Source organism: Pteropus medius, unplaced genomic scaffold (genome assembly GCF_902729225.1).
Source record: "Pteropus medius unplaced genomic scaffold, Ma_sr-lr_union100, whole genome shotgun sequence".
NCBI lineage: Eukaryota > Metazoa > Chordata > Mammalia > Chiroptera > Pteropodidae > Pteropus > Pteropus medius.
Genome location: NW_024354501.1, coordinates 120,101 through 139,763, shown reverse-complemented (window position 1 = coordinate 139,763; position 19,663 = coordinate 120,101). Strand labels below are relative to the sequence as shown.

At 48.7% G+C, this 19,663-nt stretch overlaps 1 protein-coding gene across 1 annotated transcript in view; it reads right to left on the bottom strand.

Annotated features, from left to right (window-relative positions):
- HERC2 (HECT and RLD domain containing E3 ubiquitin protein ligase 2) overlaps positions 1-16,162 on the bottom strand; it is a 115,897-nt gene extending 99,735 nt beyond the window's left edge. The window contains 9 exon segments of the mRNA XM_039853408.1: positions 386-557; positions 1,075-1,185; positions 2,523-2,679; positions 3,100-3,200; positions 6,420-6,639; positions 7,573-7,710; positions 8,494-8,608; positions 15,496-15,597; positions 16,030-16,162. Of these exon segments, the coding sequence (XP_039709342.1) occupies positions 386-557; positions 1,075-1,185; positions 2,523-2,679; positions 3,100-3,200; positions 6,420-6,639; positions 7,573-7,710; positions 8,494-8,608; positions 15,496-15,567 (1,086 nt within the window). The 5' untranslated portion in view covers positions 15,568-15,597; positions 16,030-16,162.
- Positions 16,163-19,663: the final 3,501 nt, after the last annotated feature.

The following is a 19,663-nucleotide window of genomic DNA, read 5'->3' as shown; positions in this document are numbered from 1 at the left end:
TGCCATCAAGCATCGAGGGGGCGGCCGCAGCTATGACGCACAGGTTAGTACAGGTTGCTCCATCTACCCGACACGCAGCCCGGGACGAGCGCCAGAGCCCCCACCCACGGCCAGGGTGGCCCTGGCCACTCTCTAGCTGCTTAAAGAACCCCAATATGCTCAGGTGGTGTTGCGCCACATCACCCGCCACCCAGCCCATGGCCTCCCGCGGCTGTCCCTTAAGCCGTCCCACGAGCTGTCCCACTCTTGGAATCGCCAAACACATGCTCCCCACTAAAGACCACCACCAATGGACAGGTGCTCTGGTCCCACTTACACCGGTCTCTTTCAAAAAAACGGAAACACAGACAGCTACCTCGAGGCCAGGCGTGCCTCCGGCACTTACGTGCGAGTCGGCCTCGGCGTGCAGGGCGTCCTTGCCGCAGGCCATGCTCTGGAAGCGCTGCAGCAGCGGCAGCAGGGGGGCGCTGGTGCCCTGGGCCGCCCGCTCGTTGTCGGTCTCCTGCCTCCCGCTGCCCCACAGCTGCAGCAGCAGCAGGACGGCGGCCAGCATCTGGCTGGAAGAGAAAGCGGCCTCACTCTCTAGCGGAAACGGGAACTCTGCCTGCCATGGTCTGTCGCGATAAGCAGACGGCTAAATAAAACTGAATAAAGTCCTTCGATCTGAAAAGAAACTAAAGTAATGCCATCGAAACCATTCCGGGCGGTAAAACCACTGACGCCAGGATCTGAGCACAGGGCATCGCCTCCCGTGGCTAAGAGACCCAAGACGAATCCAGAAGCCCAGAGAGCACTTTCTGCAGAGAATTTCTAGGACCTCAAATCAGTGGACTGAAAACAATGACTTCTAAAAAATTAAGAGGAGAAAAAAGGAACGGTTCCTAGACTGCTAGAAAGCTGCGCACAGAAGGAAGCTGTGTGCCAGGTTTGGAAGAAAAGAGCGTGTCCTGGGACGTGGTTCTGGGCTCACGGAACCCCACGCATTTGCTACAGCCACCGAGGCGAAACGCCGCTCACACCGAGGTGTTCGGGCCGGAGGCCCTTCCCCAAGGCCCTGGCCTGCAGCGCCCTCACCTCAGCGAGCCCCTCTGCACAGCCAGCTCCAACAGGATGGCCAGGGCCAGGTGCTGGTCCTGCAGGGGGATGCTGCCCGGCCCTTTGGTGCCCGGCGTTCCGTGGACGTCCCTGCAATGACAGCAGTGGATGAAGGAACAAAACAATGTCAGAGCTTAAAGACGGCACATTAAAAAAACACTGGGGTGTTAATTACATTCTCTCTCTTGAGAAACATGTCTTAATATTCACGATCAAGTTTCTGAGACTTACTATTAAAATTTAATTAGAGATTTTAAAAGATCAAATTAACTGTAAAGATGTTTTTATTAAATTATATGATTACATTAAAAGACATATGCCGGCTTTCTGTAACATAAAATTACATCGCCGTTCAAATCCTGAGTGGAAACATGTTAGATCTGCTTCCAGTTCCAGTGACATGTGACTAGACAATCAACGTTCCTACAGAACTGGAGAAGGGTCGATTTGAACAAGCATCACAGAACCACAGAAACATAGGCAGAATCTCTATGTTTACTTTTATCTCTGATCAAAGAAACAATTTTAACTTTTCCTTGTTCCCAATAAGAAGTCTTTTTAACCAAGGTGGGGCAGGGAGGATCTCCCAACATCGCCATCACATTTGAGTTTTTGAAATTAGTCTGAAGCCCATTTTCAGGGACCCCACTAAACCCAGTGGCAATGTTTGCACCCACACTCTGAGCAGCCAAATTTATAGCCAGCCGGCCCTAAGACCACAGGTGTCCCCATCTGCTGGAAGGGACACAGTAGTGACCTCGGGTGAAGGGAATGAGAAGGGACTCACTTTTCCTCCAAGCGTGCCTTTGCCACTAACGTTTGTATTGAGTATGTGGGTTTTCTTTAAATTAAAAAACCATTGAGGGGGGAGGGGGAAACGAAAAAATAAAATGTTAAGAAAAATTATATAGATGTAGTATGAAAAAGTAAAATAAAAATAAACTGGCATTAAAAGAAAAAAATTAAAATACATAGCACGCAAGACCGGAGTCCAGGGTTTTCGTTACAGAAAAATGATTCACATTCGAATTTTGTACACTAAGAAGACTAGGGGTAGATTTAAACATTTTCATCTTGAGTGGCTGCTTAGTCCCACGTTGTCTGAGGCAACACTGTCACTCAAATGCTGGCATCCACGTTCTGAGAGGCACGCACAGATGCTCGAACACTTTATGAATGATTTAGCCTCGAGTCATAAAACCTCTGAGAAGATTAACTAGAAAAACGTCTTTCACGTGCCACCCCACTCACGACGACAGCTCAGGGCCTCCGAAGTCCCACCTCCGGGAAGCTGAGCACCGCGATCTGGAGCCAGAGGGCGGAGGGCCGCTGGAGCCAGCCCCGGGCTCTCAGCTCTAGAGGAGGGACGGCGAGACCGGAGGCACATCCGAGCCATGCGGCCGTCGGCCAGGACAGGGAGGACTCACCCGGTCACGACGGACCTCAGGAACCTGGCCGCTCTCTCCACCACCTCCAGCCACACGGAGGACACCGTGTTCTCATCGAAGAGCGAGGCCTCGGGCAGGGCTCGCAGCGCGTCCAGGGACTCCTGCAGCAGCTCGCTGCACAGGTCCGCGTCCTCCCCTGGGCACACGCGCACGTCAGTGCTGACCAGCGGAGCTGTTCCCGCTCTCCTGGGCGGGCCCCCGCGGCTTGGCACCCGCACAAGGATGCTGCTGTCTCAGGCTCAGTCCCCCACTTTCCTCTCAGTGAGCTACGGCCGGAACTCGAGGGACTGAACGTGACACAGCTGCCCCGAGCCCAGTCCGTATTTTCGGCTCCTGCTCGCCGGAGGGCACGTCAGTACTCGGGCCCCGCGGGGGATTTTACACCCTTTTCTTTAAAACGAAGCACAACCCCGAAAGGCCGAGCAGACTCTGAAGCCTGTCGTTTACAAAAAGGGAAAGGCGGCCCCAGCAGCACAGTGCCCTGGCCCAGGGACACGCGGCGGCCAAAGCGGGGACAGCCCGCCCCCGGCGTGCGGGGCAGGCAGCGGGCACGTACCTGACCGCCAGGCCCTGCGCAGGAACGCGAAGGCGAAGGACAGAGCTGCCCGGGAGCCGACTCTCGCGAGTCCTTCCACCCCTTTGCCTGTGGGCCGGACACTGCGGACGACACACGTGGGGTGACAACTGATCAGTCAGAGGGATGGCAAATGCCGAAGTCAAATCAGTCACAGGGAGGGCCCTGTGCCTACGTGTGTCCTGGGCTCTCCAAATGGCAGGGTCACCAGTGACTTTTAATTTCATTTTTTAAAAACTTTTACCAACTGTCCTTTGTAAAGGCAAAGTTTTCTCTTTAAGAAAACAAACAAACAAAAAGACATTTACAAAAAATTTAAATGACTTGCAAAAGCGCTCATGAAATAATCTCAGGAGCTGAGGTTATGGGGTGGGTGGGGAGAGACAGTAAACAGGAAATAAGCAGAGAAGGGGGATTAAACCTCGCGTGTGAAGAGAAGGCGGGGCGGCGAGGGGCGCGGGGAGACCGGGACCGGCCCGACAGCCGCCTGAGGCCCCCGGCATGGGGCTGGGGTGCTAGTTTCGGCCCCTTCCCTTGCAGGCTAGGTGACTGCCAGGTGCGCAGGTCCCACGCACCTGCCCTATGCTCTTTCACCTTTACCCTGCCGAGGTCGCCCCCTCCCGAACCAGTGCTCATCACTGCCATGGGTCTTTTATGTTAATTCAACAAGATTTGGTTTCATTTTAAATATTTTACAAAGTTATACTAATTGGTTTACCATAGAAGTCATCCTAAAAAGACCAAAAACTAGAATACAAAATGCACGTACCACACAAACTCAATCATGCAAATCGTGCATAGCAAGTAATTGTTGTCAACTTCGTACTGTTGAATATTTCTACTATACGCTGTATCCTCAAAATTTACTATCATCTGTTTTCATATTCAGGGAAATGCTATTAAAAATAGGTAATGATACGGAATGACTCCCCAAGACACGATGTCAAGTAAAACTAGCCGTGAAGACGTGGGGACACCCAGAGGCAGCTGGGACGCATGTGTGTGGGTCCTGAGCCGTGCACAGGGGGTCTCTGAGGAGACGCATGACACTGTGGTTTGTGACAGTCTCGAAGGAGAGGCAGGCGCCGGGGAGACAGGAAGGAGGGGGTTGAAACGTCCCTCCCGAATGAGAAGTCAACATAGGCGACACGGACGTGCGATAAGACACGAGGTCTGGAAGACAGAAACGCACGTGCTGCGTCTTCTCGCATGAGGCGGGGAGCACCCCGGACAGAGCACCCCGAGCTGCTGGAGGGAAGCGGGGAACTGGGTCCCTGGCAGTCATGACCTTGTGCCTGGACAGAGCCCAGCAGTCCTGAGTTGCGCGATGTAAGGACCGCTCCATCTTCAGCAAAGGGGCTCCCCGTTTCCCAGACACTCGAGAACAGGAACCGCGGCAGCCTGGCCCCACAAAAAGGCATGCACAGCCCACCACTACCCGGTAGGCTAAGAAACAAGGACGTCTCCAGAAAGTTAGGGACGTCACCAGGCGGCTACAGAGCACCTACCATCAAGGGACACGTGGAGAACCTGGGCCCGTCGCGTGTGGCCCGTGACCAAAAAGGACGCACAGCCATGGCGGAGGGGTGTGGCAGTGGCTCAGAGATTCACACGTGAGACCCAGCACTTACACGTGACCCAGGCCCTTCTCCCAGAGAAACGAACCTTAGGCTCACAGAGACCTACCCACGAAGACACACAGCAGCTTTATCCATGACACGCAAAAACCATAAACCGTCATCTCGAGACGTCCTTCGCCAGGTGAACCGGTAAACCCAATGTGGCACACCCACAGCGTGGAGTCCCTCAGCAATGCTGACACGTGCAGGCACGTGGAGGACTCTCCAGGGAATGATGCTGAGTGGGAAAAGCCCACCCCAAGAGGTGACAGGACAGACTTGGGGAACAGAGCAGTGGCTGCCAGGATTTGTGGCCGGGGGAAGGTAAAGGAGGCGAGTGTGGCTATAAAAAGGGTCCCTGTCCTGTATCCTGACTGTGGCAATGGTGAGAGAAATGTACACTTGAGATAAAATCACGTGGAAACACACGCACGGCAAGAGTACAGAAACTGGGGACTCTGCCTCAAAGCCCACACGCTAGTTGTGATGCTGTCCTACAGGCCTGCGAGCGGCCTCCCCCGGGAAACGGGGTGAAGGGTGGAACGGACCTCTCTGTACTGTTCCGCGTAACTGCAGATGAATCCATGACTAACTAACTCAAAATGAAATTTTTTTAAAATAGAGGCATTTCCTCTATTTAACGAAAAATAGATTTCAATTAATCCATCTACCCATAATGACGTCACCACAAAGGAAAGAGCACAGAAAGATCAGCGGGGCTCTCGGCGACTTTTGCGTCTCAGGGAATTCGGTGTGAGTCAACGAACGCAAAGTGCTCGGAGAGGCCACGACCCAACGACTCACACAGATGGCCACCCGCTCTCGGCCAGCGAGGAAGAGCTGTGCCACATCACACGGGCCAGAATTCTCCTCCGTCACTGGGTTCAATTTCTCTTAAAACCTGTACTCGAACATATGACACGTGATGTGATTTCAACTAGATTTAAACAGGAAAAAATAAAGATGCGACACTTAGCACATGTCCCTGGGAGGCGAGATAACGAGGCTTTTCTTCCCCTGCTGCTTTCCATGTGCTCTCTAGGGAGTAACAGTCAATGTTCCAGTCAGCTAAACCCCGCTCTCCTAACCGTATCACACATGAATCGTATCTGGAAATGCTTTAGTCTGGCCTGCTGTGAACGAAAGTCTGACAGCAACACACCAGACGAACCTTAAGCTTTCTAACGGCTGGTAGTTATTGCCCCAGAGAAAGTCTGCGAATGTACACCAACGTCAAAACTCACATGCCTGAAAGCATCTCTTGTAATAGGAGAGTAAGAAGATCATATTAGGAAGAAAAAAAGGAAGCACGTAAACTTATTAGGCCCTAAATAGTACAATCTGACTACTCCCCATCCAGTAGCTAAACAAAACAAAGATGATGTTCAGATCCCACTTTCAAATCTAGAAGCACTGATCCAAACCTGTGGCTGGCTTCTACAGAAACTGACAGAAAACAGTCTTTAAAATAACGGCACAGATTAGCAGGGCCGGTGACTATATGAACACATTGGCAGTCACGCTCCAGATTACATGAAACGTTCAAAAAGAAAAAGCAATGATAAAACTATATAAAGACGAAAATGGAACTATATTGAAAGCCCCGATCAAACTTCCGTGGACAAAGCGGCCTGAATCTCATATTTTGCTGGTATCTGAACTCCTTCCGCCTCATTTTGTTACCTTTTTTTGTCCACAGGAGGCAGAGAAATGCTGCTGCTTTTCCACTTAACCTTGACATTCTCCTGGAAAACGGTTCTACTCAAGGCGATGAAATAGCGTTCCAAGATGACCAGCCTCTGCTTGAGCCTCAGGGCGGAAAGGGTGCTGGTGGCTGACCGGACGGCTAGAGAGTGCTGCTCTCTAACCAGCACGGACAGACACTCCTTCAGCTCATTCGCGTCTGCAAAACAGGAAACGTCCAGCCTCTCAATGCCCTGGGCACCACTTGTAACCGCGGTAATGAGCCCTCGCGGGTCACACCTGAGCGCCTAACACGTGCCCAAGACGGCCAGCGCTTTGCGCACATCAGGTGGCCCTCACCGTCGCGATCGAGAGGTATGTAAACTTGACGGAGGAAAAAACCGAGACGCAGACAACTTGCCCACGGTCACCCGGAGGAGTGTGACACGTAGGACAGGCTGCTCTCGGCCATGATGGTATACTGCTTCTCTCTAAATGCTGTGTTAACTTTTTAACACAAAATTCTAAATTCAACTTATCAGTAACATATTTCTTAGGCAGAGAGAAAAACTCTATCCGTTATTTTCACGTTATGAAACAAATTCTGTTTTTTGGGTGGGTGGAAGAAAACCTTTTATTTTATATATTCTTTTTATAACTGAATTTTATGTTGTTTACCTGCATTTTCTACTTGAAAAAGTAAAGTTACAAAAAGCAGGTATGGACATATTTAATAGCGGACAAAACAGAATTCAGTATGAAAAGCATTATGAGACAAACGAACAAATATTATGATTCCACCCATCGTGAGGTCACTAGACGAGCCAAAACGCAAAAGAGAGAAAGCCGAATGGTGGTTTCCAGGGGCCTGGGACAGAGGAAAGGGGAGTTATGGTCTGACGAGGACGGAGTCTCAGTGTGGGAAGATGACGAAGTTCCGGAAATGGACGGTGGTGACAGGTGCACAGCAGTGCGAATGTACTTAATGTCACTGAACTGTCACCGAAAAGCAGTTGAAATGGAAAACTGCATATTATATATAGCTTACCACAACATAAAAAAATTTATGTTAAATTTTTTAACATTCTATGACGTGCAGGGGGGGCGGGGCCTAGTCACCCTCCAAAGCCCGAGAACCTCACGGCCACCGGACCTGGCTGCCTGCCCCACACCCAGCTCTCCACGATAGACTTGGCTCTGCGCGCAGGGGCGGGCGCGTCCTCTTCGTCCTTCTTCTCTTTGTCATCCCCATCTTCCTTCTTTGTCCCACTTTGAGTATCAACACCGTCATCTGGAAAATTGAAAAAAAATGTTCCATCTTAAATTGCTTTTCAAAACTGAACATCCATCCACTTGTCAGTCTCTTCGCAGATGTCCCTCCCAGAAATGGAAAAGTTTAAGTTACAACTCACACCGTCAGCTAAATGATCATTTTTTTATTAATGAACCGTCGCCGTTGACAGGTCCGGTGTAACGCACGAAGTGAGGAACCGCCCAGCGCCCCCTGCTCCTGCGTGTTCTTTCTCGGCAGCACACGCAGCAGCCCCAACTCCCGGTGGACAAGCGGCCATGACGCACTCTTCGAAAAGCAAGTATCGTCAGCGGGTCTTGGAAAAGTGCTAGAAATGCACATTTCCAGGCCCGGTGCCAACTCTAAGGGATTAGAAACTCTGGGGGTGGGACCAGCCGCGGGTGTCTGACCAGGGCGCGCCCGGGGAAGAACGCCTGAGCTAAAGAGTCAGGATTTAGCTCTTTTTCAAAATCACTGGGGTTAGCCAAGGCAAGACATATTTCAAAACTTAAAAGAAATATTAACTGGAGTGCCTACAAGCTGCACGTGAGACTCAGAGGAAAGACCACACAGGGAGGTGGTTTTAAGCCTTCAATGCGCATAGAACAGTGAAATCCAGACAGCTTGTAATGCTATCATTTAGACCGCAATCCCCAAAGTGGAAACAAAGCTTCACAGAGTAATGCTCAAACACTGCAGTTTCTGCAGCACATTCCAAATTTCTATAAAATGCAATTTACACAGGTCTCTGCAAAATGAAAAACACTAGTTAAAGGCTCTTACCTTTTCTAGGAGGAAGGTCTCCGTTCTGGGTTAATTCTGTCCCAGTATACACAATTTCTCCATCTCTAACCATCTCATTCCACAGACCACAGAGCCCATCCCTTGTGAACGCAAGCTAGCAATGACAAAGAAGATAAACTTACGGAGTGATCATACGCACGATGCAATTCTTAAAGAATGACATGAAAAAAACTCATTTCTTCTTATTCAATCATTCAACAGTTAATGAAAATTATCCCAATACATGTGGTTAAGTGAAAAAGACACAGCGCGGAACAGTATATACGATGCTACCTTTTGCGGAAGGTCCAAGAAAAGACACACGATGCACGTGCTGTGCAAAGAAAAACTAGAACGACAAAGATTACCCATGCGGAGCTGGGACGGGGACCGCGGATGGGAGGCAGCGCAGAAGAATGAAGGCGAGACTCTGAGAATACCTTATGAACTTTTACTTCTAAAACATATAAATGATTACCCTCCTCAAAGTTAAAATTAAATCATAAAAAAGCAAAATCTACACTTGGGAACAAGCAAATTAACCTATGTCTATCAAAAAAAAAAAAGTGTTGCAAGGGCCTTTTGAACTATACATCTTGAGTTGGACATATTCAAGGAAAAAAGAAATCTTAAACGTTACACATTGGTCTTATTGATAATCACAATATTGACATGAAAGTTTTTAAACTATTTCACGTTACACTCTATTGTAAACCAATGCTAACATAATGAAAAGTATGTTTATGACAAAATATGCCAGTGTTACTAGAAACTAAGGTTTCACTGTAAAAAAGAGAAAAGTCAAAGTACATTGTGAAGGACGATCTGCATCGAAAACCTCGCTATGAGCTGTATTAGAATACAGCTGCGTGCCCCATCTTTGGGAAGGGACTAGAACTGGGGGCACTCGAACGCGGTAAGCACACCCAGCACCCAGATACTTGTTTCCAAGTCCCACTAAACGACACCGGCATTCTTGGAAACCAGGCTGATGGGAGGGCCAGCGCAGACAAAATGAGCCTGGAGTATCTCGTTTGTACCAGAAAAGCTGCTCAGAGCCTGATGGGGACTACTGGCCAAACTTGGAAGAACTTACAGCATCAAAATACACAACTGTAGTGGACTGCAGAAGTAAATAAAAACACATCAGTCCATAGTGATGTGGACTGCCTGTATCTGGGAGTCAGCAAAGGCTTCCCAGAGCAATCAGCCAGCGAGGCCCAGGGCACGGCAGATGCCCAGAAAGGCACCCACCCGGAGAACCGCAGGTGCAACAGAAGACTCCCATGGGACACACGAGATACTGAAACAGACTCATCTCTCTGCGCATCTTGCAGTGGAAGGCCAGGGCTTCATTTTGCTCACTCGCTAGGAGACCCACTCGCTAGTTCTCGGCATCGTTCCAGCATGTATCACCCTCATGAACCATCCACTGTGCCCGGTCTCCGCGCCTTCAATCACAGCTAGCAACCTCAGTACCGCTGAGACGCCGAAGATGCCTCCTAGGAACTGAGGACGGAAAGATGGAAAGGAGCCATGGACTCAAGTCACCACCACGTAAAATACAAGGCGTGGGCATCAGAGCGGTCCCTGACCTTTGTGGCTCCAGGGACCGGTGTTCCTATGAGAGTCTAACGCCTGATGATCTGAGGCGGAGCTGAGGCCGTGATGCCAGCGCTGGGGAGCAGCTGCAGATGCAGAAGCTTTACTCGCCAGACCACGGCTCACCTGCTGGGCGGCCCGGTTCCTGACAGGCCACGGACCGGCACCGGTTCCCTGCCTGGGGGTTGCGGACCCCTGTCATAAAGGATTCGAGGAAGGAGGAACATGACTCAGGCAACACGAAGCCAGCGTCCCCAGAGGAGGGCCTGAGAGAGCTAGACTGTGCAAGGAGTGGTGAAGCCCCTGGGAGAATGTCCCAGGGCACTGGGAGGAAAGCACAGGGTCCCGAGGAGAACGAAGCCAGGAAACGGGAAAACAAGCAAAGCATCGTGAGAACCGCCCGTGCAGGAAATGAAGGCCACCTCCCCTTGTCGGTGTAAGAGAATGTGTACGATTGTCTGTTGTCAACTTGTCCTCGTGAGTGGCTAACTCACAGAGACGTTCCCAACGGGTGAGAGTAAAGGTTTTCATTTTAACTTTTATTGTACCAAATGCAGATGCTCCTAATCAGCATCATTTGGTCTTAGGACCCTTTTTCATCTGCCTCACACGTTCTCACCTCACACCTCTAGAGTGACACAGCAGGTAAAGGCATTTTCATCCTAAAAAAAAAACCCAGCAAGGCGGGTAAGAACAGGCCCAGTTTTGAAAGACAGTAAACGGATTGAACGACTTGACCAAGGTCACACAACACCAAGGCTGCCAGAGGTAGGGCTGGGGAACAGGCCTAAGTTCCAGCTTGTTCTTTCTCACCAAAGTCGTGACATGCAGAGAGGATGCCTTGGAGAACCGTGCAGTCCCCCACGTGGGTGCTACCGACACCTGAACACCAAACAGCGTGGGCGGGCCAACCTAAGGTATGTATTAAAATGACCACCTCAGAACTGTATCGTTACACAATATAACCCAAAACAGGATATGCCAAGTCCATACACGGCATTCTGATGCACTTACAGGTTAGAAGATGTTTATTTTTTCTATCTTTGAAATATGCCTTAAATGTGATCTGTTCAAATACTTGCAGATGACAAAAGTAAAGGTCATCGCCTTTTTTTCTTAGCCTTGCAGAAAAAAACAAGTGACTCAGCACCTACTGAACACAGTACAACATAGCAATTACACAGAACTTTAAGAACCGATTTCTGAAGCAACTGGGAAGGTCAGGCGGGGGGAACAAGGCACATCTGTCTGAAGATGTCAAGGCAGCCAGAAGAGGCAGCCTGAGACCCGACAGAGGAGGACAGCCAGAGGCCTCAGGCTGCTTCCCCACAGGTGCCTGCCCGCTCTGCGAGAGGACCAAGAGCTGAGCGGAGCTTCCGCCAGGCAGGCTGGCGCCGACGTCCCCACAGGGCAGAGGCCTGGCAGACACTGCACGCTGAGCGGGACCTCGGGGCCACACACACCAGAACTCGAGTGAGGCGGAGGCCGACCGCCTTCCCGGGGAGGCCCGGTCTCTCTCCCGACCGCCCTGCAGCAGCCTGCGGCTGCTGGTGCCGCTGACTGGCTAGATCTTCCGTGGAGGTGGCTGCTGTCACCCAGAGCCTCGAATAATCATGACAAACTCCATACACAGTATCTGGAGCTCAAACAGAAATTACAATGGGTGAGACAAGACCATGGGACTGAAAAATGAAAAAAAAAAAAAAAACAGAAGACGACAGAAACAGATCGAGTAGACCCAGAAAACAGAAATACAGACACAGACTCTGTCCTGGAAAGGAGCGCCCGAGCGATGGATTAAAGTGCTGACACTACTTGTCAGATGCCAGACCAGGCCGTGAGGGAAGGGGACGGGAAGACAGGACAAGACGCACATGACGCCCATGGCACAGCTTGTTACTACAGGGGTCGGCAAACTACGACCCAGCCACAGGCCAAATCTGGCCCACCACCTGATCTTATGTGACCCACAAACTACGAACGCTTTTTACAGTTTTCAATATTTGAATAAGAGAAGGAAAATCTTTCGAGACACGTGAAAATTCCGACATTCAGAGTTCAGCATACATAGTTTTACTGGAAGTCAGCCACGCTCACTTCTTCACGCATTGTCTGTGGCTGCTTTCACATGCCAACGCACAGGTGAGTAGTCGTCCCAGGGAACACACGGCCCACAGAAGTATCTACTGCCTGGCCCTTTCCAGGTTTCCCGTCTGTGTGATGGCACCAGCCCCACCCCACGGAGAGCCGCTGTCCGGCAGACACACTCGCTAGGCATGCGGGGGCTCTTCTAAAGGCTGGCACGATGAACCCACAGGACAGTCCAAGGAGGGAAGAAAAAAGGGGGGATGAAAGTACCCAGTTCCCTTATCTCCCTCGCCAATTAACCGGTGAGCGTTCGCCCCACAGGGAGCTCCTTCCACCTTCTAGGCTGTGTCATCGGCTCTGCTGTAGGCAGCTGGGGCACCATGACCCACACCCTGCTGTGCGACATGACATCCAAGACCGAAAGCAGACAACTCCCCATCACGCCAAGCACTGGGCAGAACACTGAGAGGGCCCAGACAAATTAGCCCAGGACTGGAGACTGGGCTAGAGCAGCCCAGACAAGCCGGATGATCGAGCTCGGAAAAGGTCGAGTAACCTACGCATGCCAGAGAAAACTAGTGGTCTTTAAGGAAATCAAACGGAACCAGCACCGAGTAACAGTATTTATCAAGTCCAGCACTCAATAAGAATTACCAGGCACGCAAACATGCCCATAACCAGAGCCACCAATCGATAGAAATGAATCTAGAAATGACAGAGATGACAGAACGAGCAGACAAGAACGTTAAAAGCTCTATTACAGATGTGCGCCACCTGCTCACAGAGAGGAAAATATACACAGGATGACAAGTGAAACGGAAGACATAAAAAGGACCCGAATGGCCTTCCTACAGATGAAAAATACACCAAAGTGATGTATTAAATTAGATATGCAGAACAGCTGTACTATAACCCACCACCACACACCATGCGCGCTCCCTCTAAAACTCACGTACTCCAGGCTCTACACCACAGCTACAGGCTTACGGCCCATCCGTCCTCCTGGCAATCTACCGTAAGCAGTCACCTGACAATCTGTGTCCATTCGATTCCTCAGGAAGGGCTCATGGAAACGGTATTTCCTGAGTTCTCACTCACTGATAAGTTTGTGTCCTTTTTACCTAAAAACTCAGTTGTGCTAGAACATAAAATCCTGGGCTCCCATTTTTCTCGGGTGCCCGAAATATGTTACTCAATTTTCTTCTGCATAAAGCCTCTTGTCAAAGTCTAATAATAAACTTGTTTCCTTTTCCTTACGACTATTATTGATCTTTTCCAAGACCAAAGCTAAAAGTCAGTTTCTTGAAAAAGACTGACAAAATGTATAAACTCCAGACAAGACTGATCCAAAATATAGAGAAGATATAAATAACCAAATCATGAATAAAAAAGACATGAAAGACATCACGAGTCATTATGAACATCAATTAAGTAACCTGTATTTACAAAATTCTTTTATTTCTACATCTTATCAACTGTTAAACATGAGAACATAATTTACCAAGATGTTCATGTTTTATAACCTACTGATATTTCTAAGCATCAAGTGACAATATATACATTTAATAATTTTAATCTTAAAAGCTAACTTGTATGCTTCACCATTTAAAGTTGATGCTTAGAAGAAACAAATAAATAGTCCAAGTTTAATTACTGATACGTTCTACAACTGTGATGGACCTCAAGAGCATTATGCTGAGTGACAAAGCCATCTCGAAAGGTCACATACCATACAACGTTCTCATGAAGACAAAATCATAGAGATGGAGAACAGATTAGTGACTGCCAGGGGTCAATGATGGCGGCGGGAGGAGAGGTGACTGCAGAGGGAGAGCCCTGTAGGTAACGGAACAGTTCTGGATCTTCAGAGTGGCGGTGGTTACACAGACGTGACGAAGGTGACAAAGTGGCACAGGCCTATGCGCACACAGTACCGCCAGTGTCAACCTCCTGGTTTTGATGTTGCATGAGATGTCACCTCTGGTGGAGTCTGGATAAAGAGTATGCAGTGACCTCCCTACTTTCTTTGCAACTTCCTGTGAGTGTATTATTATTTCAAAACAAAAAGTTTTTAAAAATTGCTTCGCACATATCTAATTTCATGCTCCACCTCAAAGAACCCAAAAATAGAAACTATAGGAAATTCATCTGAGTACAGCTTATACAACGCAGAACAGGATAACACCATTCTCGGACCCTTGGCCTTACATCAAGAACAGGTACCACTATTTTTTACAGTTCCTTTGCTTAGTTGACTCTCTGGTGTACTGAAAGCCTACCAAGCACACCAGACAGGACTTCTACTGTAAATATAAAAATGTTACTGGCAGTAAATGGAGCTGACACTCTTAGCTCTGTATTTTATTACCTCTTCAAGAGAGCTGTAAAGGAAAACAGGGCAATTCGAGGGTCTCCACACAATTAGAGTAGTGAAGAAATAACAAGCATTAGGTAAGTAAAACCAGGCACGTGCCCGCCGCGCGATGGGCACTCCATCAGAGGCGGCTGGGCGCAGGTCGCAGGCTGGGCGCAGGTCGCAGGCTTGACGCATTTAAACACATATGATCAAGAGAAGTCTAAGACCACCATCTGTGCACTTAATAATACGCACGTATAAAGTGTTCAGTCTTCAAAACTTTTTCCTTTCCAAGGTTACTGGAAACCTCTAGGGCATTCATTTCAAACAGAAACAGCCGTAGAAAATAGATTTTCTAAATCTCGTGACTAAGAAACGTGTTTCTGCCCCACCTGTGAGTCATTCCCCAGGTGTCAATTCTGTTCCCAACACAAAGCCCCAACTAAGAAATGGGACACTTCCCACTCCAAGTGGGACAGACATCCCCAGCAAGACAGGGTCAGACCTGTGGGTGTGAGACCTGCACCCTAATGTGTGTCTGTCTGCAGGAGGCTCCAAAAGGTGAACGTTGGTCTAAAAACTCCTTAGGCAAAACAGCAGCGTTCATTCCTCACATTTAATACGCAATACTGAAGAAATTATGTAAAGCCAAGGTCAGTAACCACTTTTTCCACAGCACTAACTAGCTTCAGTACCCGTGACACATTTTTCCTCTGGTGCGCTGTCCAAAACCTACGTCTCTTCACTTACCCGAGGAGTAATTAAAATACAGCTACACACAAGCTGTAAAAACAGCAATAAAAACTATGCAGTAACAGGTACATCTGAAGTTACAGGAAATAAACCTGTTTCTCTCGAGATCCGATTTGCATCCCCTTCCATACCCCAGAGGACGCCTTAACGGGAAATTTAAATATGGAGGGAGAAACGCGCGAGAAGGCATGTCTAAACCCCACCTGTATGTCTGTTTTCAGCCATTTGGAGTCCAGGCGAGCCTGGGCGGCCAGACAGAAGGAATCCGAGGGCATCTTTCCTCCAGCCCCCGCCCGCTGTCAGACCTGCAAGGAAAACGGAAACGCTGAAGCCCTCGAGCTGGGAGAACTTCCCGAAGACCCTCCCGCAAGGTTCAATGCGGCAAGGAGACGGGGATGGGGGGAGGGCGAGGGACAGCGGGGGGAAGGGAAGGACGGGGACAGGCGGGGACCAGGGGAGGCCTACTTCCGACGCGGGTCGGGGCCACGCGCGGCATTCGCCTGGTGGCCGTGCCGCGCCGGGGAGACCGTGAGAACGGACGGTCACAGGAGACCGGACCCCAATGTCATCCCCTTCGCTTCAACCCCAAACGTAAACGCGAGCAGAACGAGAGGCCCGCGTTTGGCCGACCGACGACGACGGCGGCGTGCATCTGCCCTTTAACCGCGCCCCAGGGAGTGCTGCGCGACACATGTTACCAGAAGGTTTTCCTCAGAAAAACCCCAAACAATAATCACTTGGAAATGGAAACAGCCGGAGCCGCGCGCCGCTGACGACCCGCGCAGGCCCAGGTCCGGCAGCCGCGCCAACGCCCGCGGCGCCCCGGCTCGGCCCAGCCCCGGGCCCCGGCCCCGGCCCGCGCCGCCCCGGCCGTCGTCGCCACCCCTGGAGAGGAGGACCTGACGCGCGCGGGCCCGGTGTCCCCGCTCGCGCGGCTTGCGGACGCGGCCTCCGAGCCGCCGCTGGCGCCGCCCGCGCCGCGATCCCGGCACCTCCCGCGGCCGGGGGGGCGGGCGCGCGCGGGGCCACCGCCCCCGCGGCCCAGCCAATCGCAGCGAGCCTGCTCCGCGGGCCGAGCCAATGGGAAAGAGGAGCCCCGTCGCCCCTCCCCCGGGCCCTGCGGCTGCCTTCAATTTCGCTCAATTTCCTCCCCGGGGCGCACCTCTTGCGGTCAGGGCCAACCGCAGGCGCCGGGAGACGGGACTTCCGCCGCACGCACGCACGCACTCCCGGAAAAGCCCGGTGAGCCGTTCAGAGATGGCTACTCCGGGGCAGCGGGGCCGAGCGGGCCCCTAGGGACGAGGGCGCAACCGTGACTGCAACTAAAACCCTGGGCAGGGTACTGGGAGAATGTGGTGGCAGGGGAGTGGAAACGGAAATCGGAACTTTCGGTACCACTGAACCAGTGGCCGTAAAACAAATCTTAAAAGAATTTTAAAACACTTGAAGTCGTACGAAGTATATTCTCTGAATATAATGGAATTAAAGTTAAAGTCAATTTAAAAAAATAACAGGATACTCTCCGAACACTTGAAAGTTAAAGAACACACCTCTAGATAATCTATGGGTCAAATCTCAGGGGTAATAAAACTATTTTGGATGGAAGAAAAATTTAAATATGTCAAAATTTCTGGGACGCAACTAAACCAGTGGTTAAAGTGGAATTTATAAAAGATCTAAAATCAACAATCAACGCTTCCATTTTAAGAAGTTAGAAAATAATACCAGTTCTACACTAATGCTTCCAAAACTCGAAGAGGAGTGAACATTTTCATTCTATAAGCCCAGCATTATCCTGATAACAAAAGCAGAAAAGGACGAGAAATCTTAAAAGCAATATCCCTGATGAACATAGAAGCAAAAATTCTTAGCCAAGTTTTTGCAAACATCGCAACAACTAATAGGAAGGATAATACATCATAACTAAGTGGTGTTTATTTCAAGAATTCAAGATCGGTTTAACATTCAAAGCTAAGTGTAATTCTCCATGAGATCATCTCAATAGATGCAGAAAATGCTCTTGACAAAATCCAATTTCTCATGAAAACTCAGCAAACTCAGGAAGAGAAGGGACTTTTCATATATGAACAGTACACAAGCCGAAACAGTCAAAAAAAAAAAAAAAAAAAAAAGCGAGACTGCACCCTCCCTAATTGCAAAACTTAATACAAACTACAGTAAACAAAACAGTGTGGTACTTCCATAAAGACAGACAATATAGTTCAATGGAATAGAATACAGAATCCAGAAATAAACCCTCACATGTTTAGTCAATTGATTGCTGACAAAGGAAAGGTACCAAGTCTATTCAATGGTGAAAGGACAGTCTTTTCGATAAATGATACGGGGCAAACTAGATATCCAAATGCAAAAGAATGAAGTTGGACTCTTACTTTACACCACATGTAAAAATTAACTCAAAATGGATCAAATCTAAACATAAGAACTAAAAGTACAAAACTCTTAGAAGAACACAGCAGGAAAGCTTTATGATACTGGATTTATCAATGATTCCTTAGATATGACATCGAAAGCACAGGCAACAACCAAAAAAAAACCAGATAAACTGAATAAATTAAAAGCTTTGAATATATCTAATCTCGTTTAGGTTGCTACTTCTCTATTACCCCCATCTCCATCCCTGAACCCTGTGGAACTTAAAGACTGTCATCAGCAACACCTTTGATTTATTTTGCAATATTCTCATCATGTTACTTTCTAATGAACACCTCCCTCCTCCATGGAAAGTAGTGGCTTTTTATCATCCAACATCCATACATATTATGGCATGAAGTGAGTCCCTGCCACTTTTAAACCATTATTCCTTCTGCTTCCCTTAAGAACAACACTTGCTATCAGATTATACCATCTTCTGTTCCTGATTGCAACAACTCCCAGTCCTTCCCATCTTGTCCTATGCTCACTGAAGATTTAAGCTCTTGGCTCATGAACTCTAGATAAACAAAAACCAAGAGAATGTGTGGCAAATAGACTTGCCTTTTAAGAAATACCAATGGAAGTCCTTCAGGCTGAAATAAAAGCACACTAGATAGTAACTGGAATCCATGTGAAAAAATAAAGAGCACTCTAAAAGTAACTACATAAATAAGAATAAAAGAAAATATACATGTCTTTTTGTTTAAAACTCCCCCTCCCAATCTGATTTAAAACACAACTGCAAAAAGCAGTAGTTAGACAACTATGTTGATGGGCACAGAATGTCTAAGGATGTAATTAAATGACAACGATAGTGCAGAAAACAAGCAATAAGACAAGGACGTCTGCTCTTTTCCTCATATTCAGCAGATTCAACATGAGTTTCCAGCTGGGGCATTAGATGTGAAAAAGAAAGGCAACCTGATTGGAAAAGAAGTAAAACTATTTGCAGATGAACTGAGCTTTATATGGAAAATCTTAAGGAATCTACTAAAAATTTATCAGTGCTCATTCACGAGGTCAGCAAGATGGTAGGATACAAAATCAATATTTAAAAATTAAAAATGAAGTGGCAAGACAATTCATCCTATAATAGTATCAGTCGACGAAGGGTTGCTCCAAGGTATTCTCTGGCTAGGTTTCTCCATAAAGCCAAGGAAACTGCCAGAGAAGTGGGCTGCGGTGCGCCGGCAGCAGCCAATCCTGCCGCAGCTGGGGACTCGACAGGGGGCAGCAAACTACCAGCTTTGTGGATCATACACCACACCAAGGACAGCGAAGTTTTTCCGAAAAGAGCCAGATACGAATATTTTAGGCTTAGCCGGCATTGGTCTCTGATCTTGAAGCATGAGAGAAGCCATAGACAGTATATAAAGGAGTGGGTGTAATTATATTCCATTAATACTTTTAAAACAGTCTGGCGTCAGGTTTGGTCCAAAGGCTATAGTTTTCCGACCCTGCCCTACCCTTAGAACATAAAACAGCAAAGAAAAGCAGGAGAATCGTCCCCTCGCGTGTGGGACACGGCTGAGCTGCAGAAAGGTTGGCAGCTGCCAACCACCTAGGTCTTGGCCGGGGAGATGGTCACCCAGAGATTAACTTCATAATCTTACTTTGTTCCACTATTTATTTGTTTTATGTATTTTCTATATGTTTTATATTTCACAATAAACAAAGTATAAAAAAAGAAATAACGGTTATGCACAAAGGCACTTAAATTGCACTTCCCACAAAGAATCCTTTCTTCTTACCTCTGCAGAAATGCTGGGAGGGTTTTGGGGACTGGCACCAAATGTCGCATGGGACCCACGCGAGGGAAGTATTTGTTCATCTGACATGCAAACTTAACTGGCCGTCCTGTGTAGTTTCATTTGCCAGATCTGGGAACCCCACATGGATCTGGCAAATAAACTCGCTTCCTCACCACCGCCCCCT